General features: G+C 49.0%; 1 protein-coding gene across 1 annotated transcript in view; it reads left to right on the top strand.

Annotated features, from left to right (window-relative positions):
• P4HA3 (prolyl 4-hydroxylase subunit alpha 3) overlaps nt 1–1,671 on the top strand; it is a 39,253-nt gene extending 37,582 nt beyond the window's left edge. The window contains exons 12-13 of the mRNA XM_037148638.2: nt 162–258; nt 1,019–1,671. Coding sequence (XP_037004533.1) covers nt 162–258; nt 1,019–1,089 — 168 coding nt within the window. The 3' untranslated portion in view covers nt 1,090–1,671. The remainder of the gene's footprint in view (nt 1–161; nt 259–1,018) is intronic.
• The last annotated feature ends 11,147 nt before the right edge of the window (nt 1,672–12,818 follow it).

The raw sequence follows: 12,818 nt of genomic DNA, 5'->3' as shown, positions 1-12,818 counted from the left end.
GAATGAGTAAATAGCTGCTATGCCGCTTTGTGCCGTTTTATGCATGTCTGGCCCCCAATCTGCGCAGGTGGTTTTCATAATGACACGCATGCATTTGCTCTCAGTCACGTGCATGAAGTTCTGGTTTGCCCCTTTCTGGGGTCGGGCCTTATGGTTTTCAGAATGCAGCGCTGTTTTGGTGGAACCTGCATAGGAGTGGTGAAGGAGATGGAGACACACTCCACGCCGGCTGTCCCGTCCTGGTGGGAGATAAGTGGGGTAAGGCCTGCCTTTCTGGGTGTGAGAATGGCGTGAGCGGTTCACAGTAAAGTGAAATAGGGGCGGATGGAAAATAGCACAGCCCTGCCATTCCAGAAGCTTCATCACAGCGCCATGTTACATGGAGATGGTCAGGTTCTGGGGTAGTTGTCCCCAACAAATTGGGAGCCGATCACAGAGCAGGGGTGAGGAAAAGTTCATTGACCCGACCAGCCTGGCCTGATTCCGGAGTGCAGGTGCAGAGGCCTGGGGTGCCGGGCCCAGTCCTGTATCCGGCAGAGAGAACCCTCAGGCTCTCCATGAGGAGAGGCTCAAACGAGGAAGAGATAAGTAGGAAACGTGTTTATGGTTTATATGTGTCCAAGAGCACTTCTCTCTGAACACAGATGTAGAAGAGGGACTCTCAGGCTGAGATGGGCATGGCCAGGAAAGGCCACCCCTTGGTCCTCATTACTCCGGAGTGGCAACGTGGGGGAGGTGGGCTTACAGGAGCTCCATGAATGAAAGATGAGTGACCTTAGGACCCACGGGTTTGAAAATTAGTCTATAATGGACAGGACCTGTCAGGGACTTTTTCCAGGGGACAGTGTCCTCTTTGCTATTTATCTCTGCTAGAAGCAACATCTTGCTATCCACAGGGGGCTGCGAGTAGGGTCAGGCAAGTGAGTTGAACCTAAGGAGGCCCTGGCATGCCCCTGTGGTGAGCACTGCCAGTCCGTGCTGCTGAGCCTGCTCTCGTCCCTCACCCCTCCTCCCACAGTGGCCAACAAGTGGATCCACGAGTATGGACAGGAGTTCCGCAGACCCTGCAGCTCAAGCCCGGAAGACTGACGAACGTGTTGGCCTAGAGAAGCTGCTGGAGTCCTTGGCTTTCCAGAGAAGCCAGAAGCCACAGCCAGGAGGGATGAAAGGAGAGCGCCCTCCAGAGGAGGGCCTTGTCAGCGCCACGTGTTCCTTGCGGGTGGGAGGCAGGGAAGTGGTCTCTGCGAGGGACACCTGAGTGCTCACTGAGAAACCATTCACGTTGTTTCTCCTCTGGGCAGGAGTCACCGTGGACTGGACAATTCAAAGGACAGGGCAAGAAGGCTGGAGAGAGAAGTTTCTGGATACCAAATACTCTCTGTGGGGAACAGGACACATCAACAGTCCCCGGGGTTTGGTTGGCGGGCTTTTCTCATTTTGAACCTTGACTCCAGGGGCCCAGAAGTGCAATGAGGCCGCACACCCGCAGAAGGGGCTGGCCCGGCCTCCATGGCCTTGGGCCCTTCAGCCTCCGGCCCTTCAGCCCACCGACTTCTGCTGAAGACTGAACAAGCAGCGTCTGCCTCAGGAGTGTACTTCGGATATTCTTTTTAAGCTGAAAGCAATTTTTTTCTCTGGATGATGATTATTTTAATACAGCCATTAAAAATGTTTACACATCATTTTCACACGGAGCAGTGTAAAATTTTTATGTCATCATCTCAACTTGGTTCACCTCTTACCACTCCCCTCTCACTCCATTCCAGACACAGGACATTGTTTCAGTTCCTCCAAACCACCGTGCTCCTCGCCCTCAGCATCACCCCCACTCTTCAGGCCTTTGTACTGGCTGCTCCCTCAACTCCTCCCAGGCCAAGGTCTTGTCATCATTTCACTCCTGGCTCAGAGTCACACAGGCCTTGCCTGATCCACCCAGCCGTCCAGCCATTTTCTTTCACATTAACTGATTTCATTTTCTTTGTAACTCCTTTCTGGAGCTGAGATGACTTTATTCGCTTGTTTACTTGGGGCCCCACCTCCCCCGCAGGAGGGTGCTTGTGAGACCCCCTTTATGTCTCGCAAATGCCTCTACTATAGCTCCAAACGCCCTGAATGTCTGCATTTGTTTATTTACCTGTTTACCTGGCTGTTCACGTTGGTCTGTGTTCCTGATTCTTCTTGGTTTCCCCAGAGGAAGGTCTGGTTTGAATTAAGTAGGCATTCAGCAAAAAGTGTTGACTAAGAAGGCATGCTTTGAGCTGTGCTTTGGGGGACAGGTGGAATTTTTACAGGCAGAGTCTTAATGAGCATGAGTACCTCCCAGCAAAAGGACGAGCATGGCGAAGGCTGTGCTGACCAGCGACTGTAATATTTGAGCACTTGTGCAAAGAGAACATTCCAGTCAACTTGGCTCAGGTTTCTCAGCAGGGGCAGGGGTGTGTATCTTGCTTACAAAGAAGCCTCACAGCGACATGACCAGGTGGTTAGACAGCGTGCCGCCCCTGCCCCCGGCCCACACCACACGCTTCTGCTTCCCAGAGCACCGGGGCCCCCAAGGAAAAGGTTCTGTTGTGCTGACACACAGCTTCCCGCGGAGCCTCAACAAGGCCTGGTCACATCTCGTATTTCTGCCAAGTATGCCTGGGTGCTGGAAATGGCCTTGCTGAGTTATTCTCACATAGGGGAGGAAAATAACTTTCCTTCTACCATCGTGTGTTCTTAGCTGAGACAGAGTGACAAGAGAAAAACACCAAAGTTTATTAACATGTATATATCTTATATACATGGGAGACACTCAGAGACAAATGAGTAACTCCCTGAGGTGCTGAGAATTCAGGCTTAAATCGGGAAAGGGGAGGAAGGATGGAGGCCTCCTTAGGCATGACCAATGGGCCCTTAGGAAACCAGATGGGAGGGGAGGTATGGTGGTGTACGTGAGTTGTCTGCATGTGGGGTCCACTTGTAGTCCCCTCTCCTGTGATGAGTCAGTCTTCCTGGTTGATGAAACTCCCAGGGAGACGATTCATGACAACTGAGTTCCTTTCGGAGGATCTCTCTTTAAGCAGGTGAACAGAGTTGAGGAAGGGCCTATAGCTCAAAATAATCAAATGCCAGAGCAGCTTACAAGGTGGCACGTTTCACTACCGTCAGTCACGTACCGACAGCCTGCCCCCAGCTCCAGCGGCACGGGCCGGAGACAGAAAGCCGTGTACGGCAACACTGCTCCCTTTCTTCACAGCTGCGGGGATCAGACCTCGGCCTTCCGGGGGCTGCAGGCTGGGTCTGAGCTAAAAACAGCAATGGTGAACTTTGTGAGTTACCCACATGATGGGCACCTTTCTAAGGGCTCGTGTGAGTTAATGAAACTCTGAGGGCTCAATGAGTTAATGCTCGTCCCAATCCTACCAGGTCGATCAGTTGCTATCCCTGTTTTATAGGCAAGAAGGCAGTTAGAGTGTTAGGCAACTAGCTGCGATCCCACACTCTGGCTCCAGACCTTGTGCTGTGAACCTCTGCTTTCACCTTGTCTCAGAGGTGCAATCAGCAAACATCCTGACCAGAAACGTTCTGGGCAACTGAGACCCAGAAACCGTCTGGGTGCAAATGAAGCAACGACTGCTTGCTGAGCATTCTCCAGGGGCAGGCCCCGGTCCCAAGTGTGCTGTGGGGAGTGAAGTGCAGGATGCAGTTGGCTAGTAGGGAGATAAGACAAATTCTTCCAGAGTTAAGTGTTTGTTAAGCACAATATGAAATATCGCATGCAATGAGATGAGTTACTGAATGCTGCAATCAAGAGCTGAAGGGGTCATTGTGGCTTGAAGTAGCTGGGGTAGCCTCATTATTTATTCAAATCACATTACCAAGGTGCAAACAGAGCCAGGGCTTTGGGGACACCAGGAACGGAGAGTTCTGTGCTGACCCTGCCCAGACCCTCAGTTCATCACAGGACAACATAGCCACAGGTGGAGACAGGAGCGCACTGACAGGGTCCCCACCCACCCAGAGTCTTCACGGTAGAGAAAGACTGAACGAGGCTTGATGGTCGGGGGAAGGGAGGCCTGGGAGGGTTTGTAGAGGCGCAGAAAGAGGAGCAGGGCCAGGAGGAATGATGCTCCACAGAAGTTCTGGCCAGTATGTTAGCTTTAAAGACAATTTATCATTCCTTCTCTTGAACCTCACCTACCCAGGGAAGAACGGTGAGCAGGCATTGTAGAAAGCAAGGTCTGGAATGGTCAGTGGCATGCCGGGGGTGACACAGGGGAGCGTGGCCTGAGGCCTGGCCTTCTGTCTCCCTCACCAGTGCTCCTTCCCCTTGATGGCTTTCAAAGCTATGTCCCTCCACTGCGCCACAGCTGCTGAGTGGAAGGACCTTATTCTTTTGTATTTGCACGTCCTTCCACGTCCTCAGAGACTGACTGGTCCTGTTAGAAAGCAGTGTGACTGTGGGCCGCCCACCAACAGTGCTTTGTGGGAGGCAGCTAATTATAAATAGGACTGACAGTACACCTTATTTACAATTTTGTCTCTCTTTTTTGCTCTGTTCTTCAGCCATTTTTCTAACAGCTTTGTCCAACCTGGGCTCTTGCAGGCTTCACGCCAGGGAGTAACGACTCATCATTATCCTTAGTAACCACACATAGACCATTCACTAGAGTCCAAGCCCAGTGCTCAGAACTTAGGTGTGTTTGTTTCTGCCAATCCTCACAATGAGACAGGTACTGTTATCCCATTTTATAGATAAGAGAAACCAAGACAGGGAATGTGTAACTTGCCCGAGGTCACACAGCTATAGTGACAGAAGGAGGATTCAAATCCAGGTCTGTCTATCCTCAAACATCTTAACTAGCCCTCTGCTGGCAGCATTACCTGTGGTTTCACTGTGGTGGTTTTGCTCCCATTAGCAGTATCTTTTGATGCCAATTTTAAAAAATATTTTAGGTATTTATTTTTTTAGAGAGTGGGGAAGGGAGAGGAGAAACATCAATGTGTGGTTGCCTCTAGTGGGCCCCCTCTACTGGGAACCTGGACCACAACCCAGGCATGTGCCCTGACTGGGAATTGCAAAGGCGACCCTCTGGTTTGCAGGCAGGCACTCAGTCCACTGAGCCACACCAGCCAGCGCAAATGCCAAAAATTTTTTAGAGGGATCTCCAACATTTCCTCAGGATTCAAAAAGGTCTATCCTTTGCGCCTCCAATGCCTAATGGCCAAGAACCCTGTCCGATGTAGGTGTTTGTTGAATATATGTATGAATCGCCTGGATTCTGAAGATGCATTATACCATGACCATCTGCTGTGTGACAGGCCCCATGCTAAGTATTCCATGAGAATCCAAGAAAATGAGGATGGCTGCTCACTGCCCTTAAGGCAAAATTAGCACTTGCCCAAACAGAAGAATAGACAATTGGATATAATCAAGTAGAGAGCTGTGAGGTGTTCACCCTCACAGCTGGGAGATCATGGGAGCTGGGAGAAAGGGGAGAACTCTAGGGTTAGAGTGGACTGAGGCTTCCATGTCGGAGCCCCAGGAACAGAATGGAAAGAGGATGCATGCCTGTGGAGGGTAGTGAGCAGCTGCCACCTCACTTGTCCCCTTTCACACACAAGGGGGTAGGGAGGACAGTCTAGGGGGAGAAAGTAAGAAGGTGCTCATTCTGGGGGCCCTTGTCTGGCAATGCCAAACACAGCCAGCACAGACCGCCCTTTCAGGCAAACACTTGAAGAATTCCGTTTGGGGGTGTTGGCTGCTCAAGCTGGAAGAATCCACAGGCGGGGCCGAAGGGGGGGTGGCATTTGTCTGCAGTGTGGTACACTGGCAAAACTGTGAAATCAGCCAAGGCTTAGGGGAAGAGACAAACATCTGTACCTACCCTGTGCCAGCTGTCGTATCTCCCTCATCTCATTCACAACAATCATCGTCCCTCTTGGCAAGGGAGGGAAAGGAGGATCCTCGAAAAGACTTCCCTGAGTTCACACGGCCAGAAGCAGAGGTGGGATGAGGAGTTAGGGAGGCCTTCCCTATCGGCCGCTTCTAACTTCTTTCTCTGTGGCCTTTTCTCTCTCTCTCACCCTAGACTCCCCAAAACTTCCTCCTCCTTAGGAAGTAGAGCCTGTCTCTTTCCCAACTTCCTCTCTGCTCCATCCTTCTTTGATCTCCTTTCTTGGTCACATGACCCTTCCCATCAAATGCTTGATAGGCCTGTTCCCCCTCAGGCCTGAGTGCCAGAGGCTCCCTCTGTTCCCGCCAGGGACACACTGGCATTTGAAATGGGTAACCCCTGAGATCAAAGGTTATCTCAGAGGAGTGAGGTGGTAGAGTTTAAGGGCAATGACTCAGGTGGATTCCCACAGATAACTACCTTCTCTGTCCTCTTTAAAGTTCATCACATTTTCAGCCCTGGCTGGTGTGGCTCAGTGAATTGAAGCAAAGGGTCACCAGTTCCATTCCCAGTCAGGGCACATGCCTGGTTACAGGCCAGGTCCCTGCTGGGGGGCATGTGAGAGGCAACCACACATTAATGTTTCTCTCCCTCTCTTTTTCCTTCTCCTCTCTCTAAAAATAAGCAAGTAAAATATTTTTAAAAATAGAGTTCATCACATTTTCAAAGGAAACATAACTGAAATAAGGACCATGATGCCTCCCATTCATCTGCTTATCACCTGACGGGGCCAGAGGGCAGCAGCCATTTTCCCTGGACCAGGAAGGTGAAGTGACTTGTCCACAGTTACACAATGTGCCAGTGTCAAAGCCAAGATTAGAGCTGAGGTTTCCTGGCTCAGAGGCCCATTCCAAAGCTCCATAGGTGCTTCTGAGGTGAGGAGCGCCATGGGCAAATAATGGTACCAACACTTGATGCTGTTTTCACGGGCACAAACTTTATGTGTGGTCTGTCACTCGTTCATTCAACTAAGCTGCACTGCTGCTGCCTCTGTGCCAGGCCCTTCGCTGGGCTGGCGATACTGGGGTGACGCTGAGTCTCTGTCCTTGAGGAACTCCCAGAGAAAGCTCCCATGATGACGGTACTTGTGGAAAGGGGACATGCCACATGTCCCCACACAAGTCTGGAAGGGGCATGGCTACATCTCTGGTGTGACAAGCACCTGTGACTCTAGATCTGGGCCCTGAAAGGTAAGGAGTGTGTGTGTGTGTGTGTGTGTGTGTGTGTGTGTGTGTGTGTACACATGCTATGGAGACGAGGATGAGTATCTCCCTAACCCACAAGTGTACAGTGAGTCCTTAGTGTAACGTTTCTCAGACTACAAAAATCTAGACCCTTTTCTTTTGAGAAACTTAAAAATGTCTTTAGCCTGGGAAATTCAGTTATATCATCCCAGGAGAGGTTTTGTTTAACTGTATGTTCTATAATTTGTTTCAGAAAAAAAATTTTTTTTCCTTTACCAAATCAAAAATTATATATTAAATATTCTTTTAAAAATTACACACGGTCCCCGAGGGAGCCCCGTGAAGTCTAGAAACCCCCACAGTGCTCTCCAGGTCCTAGGACTCTGGAATCTCTATTTCCAACTCCACTGCAACCAACAAGGAAACGGGAATTGTTGGCTGCTCAGCCTGGAGGAGCGAGGCTGTCTATCCTGCTGCCTCTGCCCGGTCAGTTCTTTACAGGGGAGCCGCTGAGCCTCAGGAGCCCGCTGGTGTGTGGGGTTGGAGAGCGCTTAGGGCTGTGGACGTGGGGACGGGCAGGGCAAGCCTCCAGCACCTGGGAGAGCCAGCATAAGCTCACATGCCTGACTCCAAAGCCCTCGGGCGGGCGGGGGGCCTCCGCCCAGGGTCACCCTACTCACTGTCCCCCTCTACATCTGGCTGTCTTGGAATGCAAAAATTAGAGAAACACAATGAGGTACCATTCCACACTTACTAGGATGGTTATAATTTTTTAAATGAAAATTATAAGTGTTGGAAAGGTGTGCAGAAATTGGAAGTCTTGTGCATTGCTGGTGGGAATGTAAAATGGTACAGTTGCTGTAGAAAATGGTTTTGGTGGTTCCCCAAAAAGTTAAACACAGAATTACCACACAACCAGTAATACCTCTCCTAGGCATACATCCAAAAGAATGAAAAGCAGAGACTCAAGTACTTGTACACCCGTGTTCACAGCAGCATTATTCACAATAGCCAAATGGTGGAAACAACCCAATATGTATCAACAAATGAATGGATAAACAATAGGCGGCACATACATGCAATGGAATACTACTCAGCCACAAAGATGAATGAAATCCTGATACATGCTACAACATGGCTGGACTTTGAAAACACTATGCCAAGTAGAATAAACCAGACACAGAAGAACAAATAATATATCATTCTACTAACATGAGCTACCTGGCATAGGCAAATCCAGACACAGAAAAACGAAGGTTCCCAGGGTCTAGGAGGAGGGAGAAGTTCTTGTTTTATTTTTTTAATTATTTTATTTATTTTTAGAGAGGGAAGGGAGGGAGAAAGGGAGAGAAACAACGATGTGAGAGAGAAACATCTGTTGCATCCCCTATGCACCCCGACCAGGGACCAAACCCACAACCTGGGCCCGTGCCCTGACCAGGAGTTGACCCGGTGACCCTCTGCTTTGTGGGACAATGCCCAGGCAACTGAGCCAAATGGGTCAGGGTGGGACATTATTGTTTAGCAGTACAGTTTAGACTGAGGATGAAGAAAACCTTAAAGGCAGTGATGAAGGGTGTACAGCATTGTGAATGTAATTAATGTCACCGAATTGTACACTTAAAATGACTAAAATGATAAATACTAACGTTATGTACATTTTGCCAGAATTGAAAAAAAGCTTTTAATAAACTTGACAAGGAAATTCCTAGGCCAGGCCAGGGTTTGCACTCAGGCATCAAATGTACCAAGTTCAACTAACTCTCTGCTGCTCGAGAACTGCCCCACTTGGTGGTGCTGGGAGGAGAACCCAGAGGACCTTGGATCTAACGGTTTCCGCCTTGGTTCCCGCTCCTTTTGGAATTCCCAGTCACCTCCTCCTCGTCTTGGCACCACGGCATTTACTGCTCTCCACTGTGACCACTGCAGGGAGCAGGCCTTTACTGTGTACACTGACGTCTCACTGAACTCTCGCGGCACCTAGGAGTTTACAGATTATCAACCCTTTTTTTTAGATAAGGAACCTGAGTTTGGAAAGAAGCACTGTGCCAATGGTCCCCACTAGTGAGTACCTGTCACAAGGCCCTGATTTTCTTGCCTGCCTCTCCCCCATCACTTTTCTGGTGTTGTTCGGGAGCAAGGAGACATGCCTCGGTCTGAGAGTTCTGTGGCTTGCGTCCAAGGACAGACTGTGCTACTCTGTGACCTTCGGCAAATCACTTCCCCCATCAGGGCTTTCGTTTTCTCATCTATAGGATGGCACTCCTCATCTGCCTGCCCCACCCACTCCACAGAGGAGTTGTGAGATCTCAAAGGATGAAAATATGCTTTATAAATGGTATATGCAATATTGTGTCAATTAGTCTAAGGTTAAATTGGATTAGCTGTCAATATGTGGCATCATCATTGATCATCAGGAAAAAAAACTTTCTCCCCCATCGCAGTTCTCAGTTAACTTCCCTCCATCCACATGTAGAGGCCAGCCACTGGCTAGTCTCAGGTTCCAAGGTTTTGCCTGGCTACAGGCAAGGGTTTTCTAGCAAACTGCTGGGAGAGAAAGCCAGCTCTAGGAATAAGGGAGCCTCTTGAGTTTACATAACTTTCTGAGCCCTGGAACCAGAGTGAGAACGTGTTGATTCTGGCTGCTGATGGGGCAGCCAGCTGGGGCGGGAGAAAAGTTGGCTCAAAGCTTACAAATAACACACTGTTCTTGCAGGGAAGAGCGTGGCTGCTCTTTGCTTTCCCCACTCCTGTTGTAGACTCTCTTCTTGCTTTTCCCCTGTTAATGTCTTGACTTATTAACTCCCTAGTTCTGATGACAGGCCTTTAAATCCAACTTAAGCATCCTTGCACCTCACTGTCCAAATCAGTTTGTCTTGTTCATTCCACCTCTAAAATCTTGAGCCTATCGCCTCCTCTCCTCCCTGCAGCCACTGTCCTAGGTAAGTGTACCATTGCCTTTTGCATGGACCACATGTAACGGCCTCTTTGCTGAACTCCCTACCTGGAGCTTGGTGCAGATCAATCCATCTACACAGTAACTTCAAACAACTCCCCATTCTTCCCACTCAAGGCCTTTAAGTCCTGCCTCCTGCTGTCTCTCACATCACAGCCTCTACTCCTGCCACACTAATCACATTAATCTACCAGTTCTCAGACTGACTTTCAAGTCTCCTAGGCTTGAGTATGCTGTCCCCTCTACCTGCAATGTATTATTTCTTTTCCTTCTCTACCTCCACCTTGTGATGATGCTTCAAAGCTCAATTCAAATGCTACCTCTTTTGTGAAAACTTTCCCGCTGGGTTTCCAAAGCTTTGATTGTCCCCTTCCTCTGTGCACAATGTGGTCAGTGTTTCTATAACAGTCTCTCTACACTATGAGCTAATTTAAAGGGCCTCGTTATGTATTTGTCGGTCTCCAAAATCCACTGGAAGCTTGGCAAGAGGATGACGACCAGGGAAACAGGTTCTCCGGTTTGCCTAATCAGCAAATGCTCGTAACAGCGGGTTTAGAAGAGGACACCACCTAGAAGTTATGCCAGCTCCCCTCACGCCTTTGTCTGAGTCCTCTCAATTTCAAGATTCTGCCCCTACCTTTAGATCTGTGTCTACCTCAAAATTTGCCTACTTTCTTTTTTCAGGAAGTTCTCCTTGGGCATTCCTGTATGTATGTATGTATGTATGTATGTATGTATGTATGTATGTATGTGTATGTATGTGTGTGTGTGTGTGAGACAGAGAGAGAGAGAAAGGGACACACAGACATCCAAATATGCTTCTCCTGGCTAACAACCCTTCACTTAAAAGGTGCAAGGGGTCTCCTTTATTCCCTGAGTTCACAGTGCTGATCTGTAGGCTCAAAGACATTGTTATAGCCAGCACATAGTAGGTGCTCATTAAATATATGTTGTGCGTACATATGAATGGCTCCTTCTCTGCTGGGGTATAGTGAAACAGTAGACAAAGATGCTGCCACCTCCCAGCATAAGAACACAAAGGATAAGGGAAACGTACACGACTAGCACAACACCTGACACGAAGCTTGACGAACATTTCATTCATTCTCAGTCGCCATCCATCACACCTGAAGAAGCCTTATTTCCCTGGTCATCACCCTCTTGCTTTTTTAAATCCAGTATCTGAGCCAAAATGACCTCTGCCCGGTGTCCCATGTACTTGTCCAAGAGGCAATATGAAGAGGGAACAAGTAGGTGAATTTGAATTCAGTCACTGTCACTTCTGAGCTGTATGAATTTTGACCTGCCCACCTGTAAAAGCAGCATAACATTACTTACCTCATAGGGTTGCTGTATTAAATGAGATGTGTGTAAAGCAAACTAGGTAATGACTGAAATCTGATGTCTATTTTGATTTGCCTGGTGAAGGAAAGCGGCTAGTTCCCTGAAAGCCATGCATGTGACCACGCTGCCCCCCTGTGGACGGAGGCACACAGCCGGAAAGAGGGACACCTCCTTCCTCAAAGGGATTGGTGGGAGAAATGAGATCACACACAAGCACTTTTCTTCTATGCTAGGGAGCTCATGCTTTACCCTGAAATATTTAGTGAACGTCTAAACCAGAATGTCTCAGAATTAATGTACTTGTTAAATACAGACCAAGTCTTACTCAATAGGTCTAGGGTGGCACAAAATCTTTAACAAGCTTCCAGATAATGCTGACGCTTCTAGACCGTTTTGAGTGATGAAGGTCTTAAGTATGATACGGGAGTGGCACGACAGGAAGTATTTACTAAGTACCTCCCCTGGGCCAGTTTCTGAGAAAGCCAGTTCACCTGTATGAACTTACACAGTCCTCAGGACACAGTGGGTAGGTGCTATCGACCTCCACTCTTCAGATGAGGGAATTACAAACGCACAATGTAGTTATCTCACTCAAACTGTGATGGCTGGGCCTTGGGTTCTAATTGAGGCAGCCTGGCCCCAAAGCCTGGTAGGAGGAGACTTCGGCTGTCTGTAGAGGATGACTGAGAAAGGGGATATGGCAGGGAGTCAGCAAGGGTACTGAAGTGATCTGAGAGATGAGGCCTCAGCCAGGGCAGGAGCTGTGGGTCTACCACAGGTCTGGGTGTGGACTGGACATGCGTGTGAGAGAGAGCTGTCTGGAGAGCTCTGGCTGTCTGGTTTGGACAACTGGACAGATGGTGCTACCTACCAATTACTGAGCTAAGAAACGTGGAAGAACAAGTTAGTTTTAGGGGAAAGAGGACTTCAGTTTTAGACAAATGGTCAACATGATTGGCTTTTGGTCAACATGATTGGATTTGGTCAACATGATTGGATTTGGGAGAGAGAGGAAGAGGTGGATGGACCTAAGCGTCTACAGCTCAGGAGAGAATATGGGTTATGGACAAAGTGTGGGTGTTGGCAGATATGAAGCCACAAGTGGCTGAGGTCATGTGAACAGTGCACAGGCTGTCCTGTTCTGAGCCCAAGTCGACACAGCAAATAATCTGAAGAGCTAGCACTGGAACCCAGGTTTCCCTGGTTGCTGTAGAGGCTGGCCCTGTCCATCCCAGTGGGCATTCTAGATCTGGGGAGCAGGCAGAGCATATAATGCTGATGGGCTGCAGGAAAGGGCTTTCTGGAGCTCTGTGGTAACCATATCCAATGAGCTATATCCCCCTGCCCCCAGATCACCAGAAATAAGGACAACTTCATAGAGAAACACTAGATAAG

Source organism: Artibeus jamaicensis, unplaced genomic scaffold, assembly GCF_021234435.1.
Source record: "Artibeus jamaicensis isolate MK-2021 breed Jamaican fruit bat unplaced genomic scaffold, CSHL_Jam_final contig_64, whole genome shotgun sequence".
NCBI lineage: Eukaryota > Metazoa > Chordata > Mammalia > Chiroptera > Phyllostomidae > Artibeus > Artibeus jamaicensis.
Note: the sequence above shows the minus strand (reverse complement) of the source record. Positions and strands in the feature narration are given on the sequence as shown.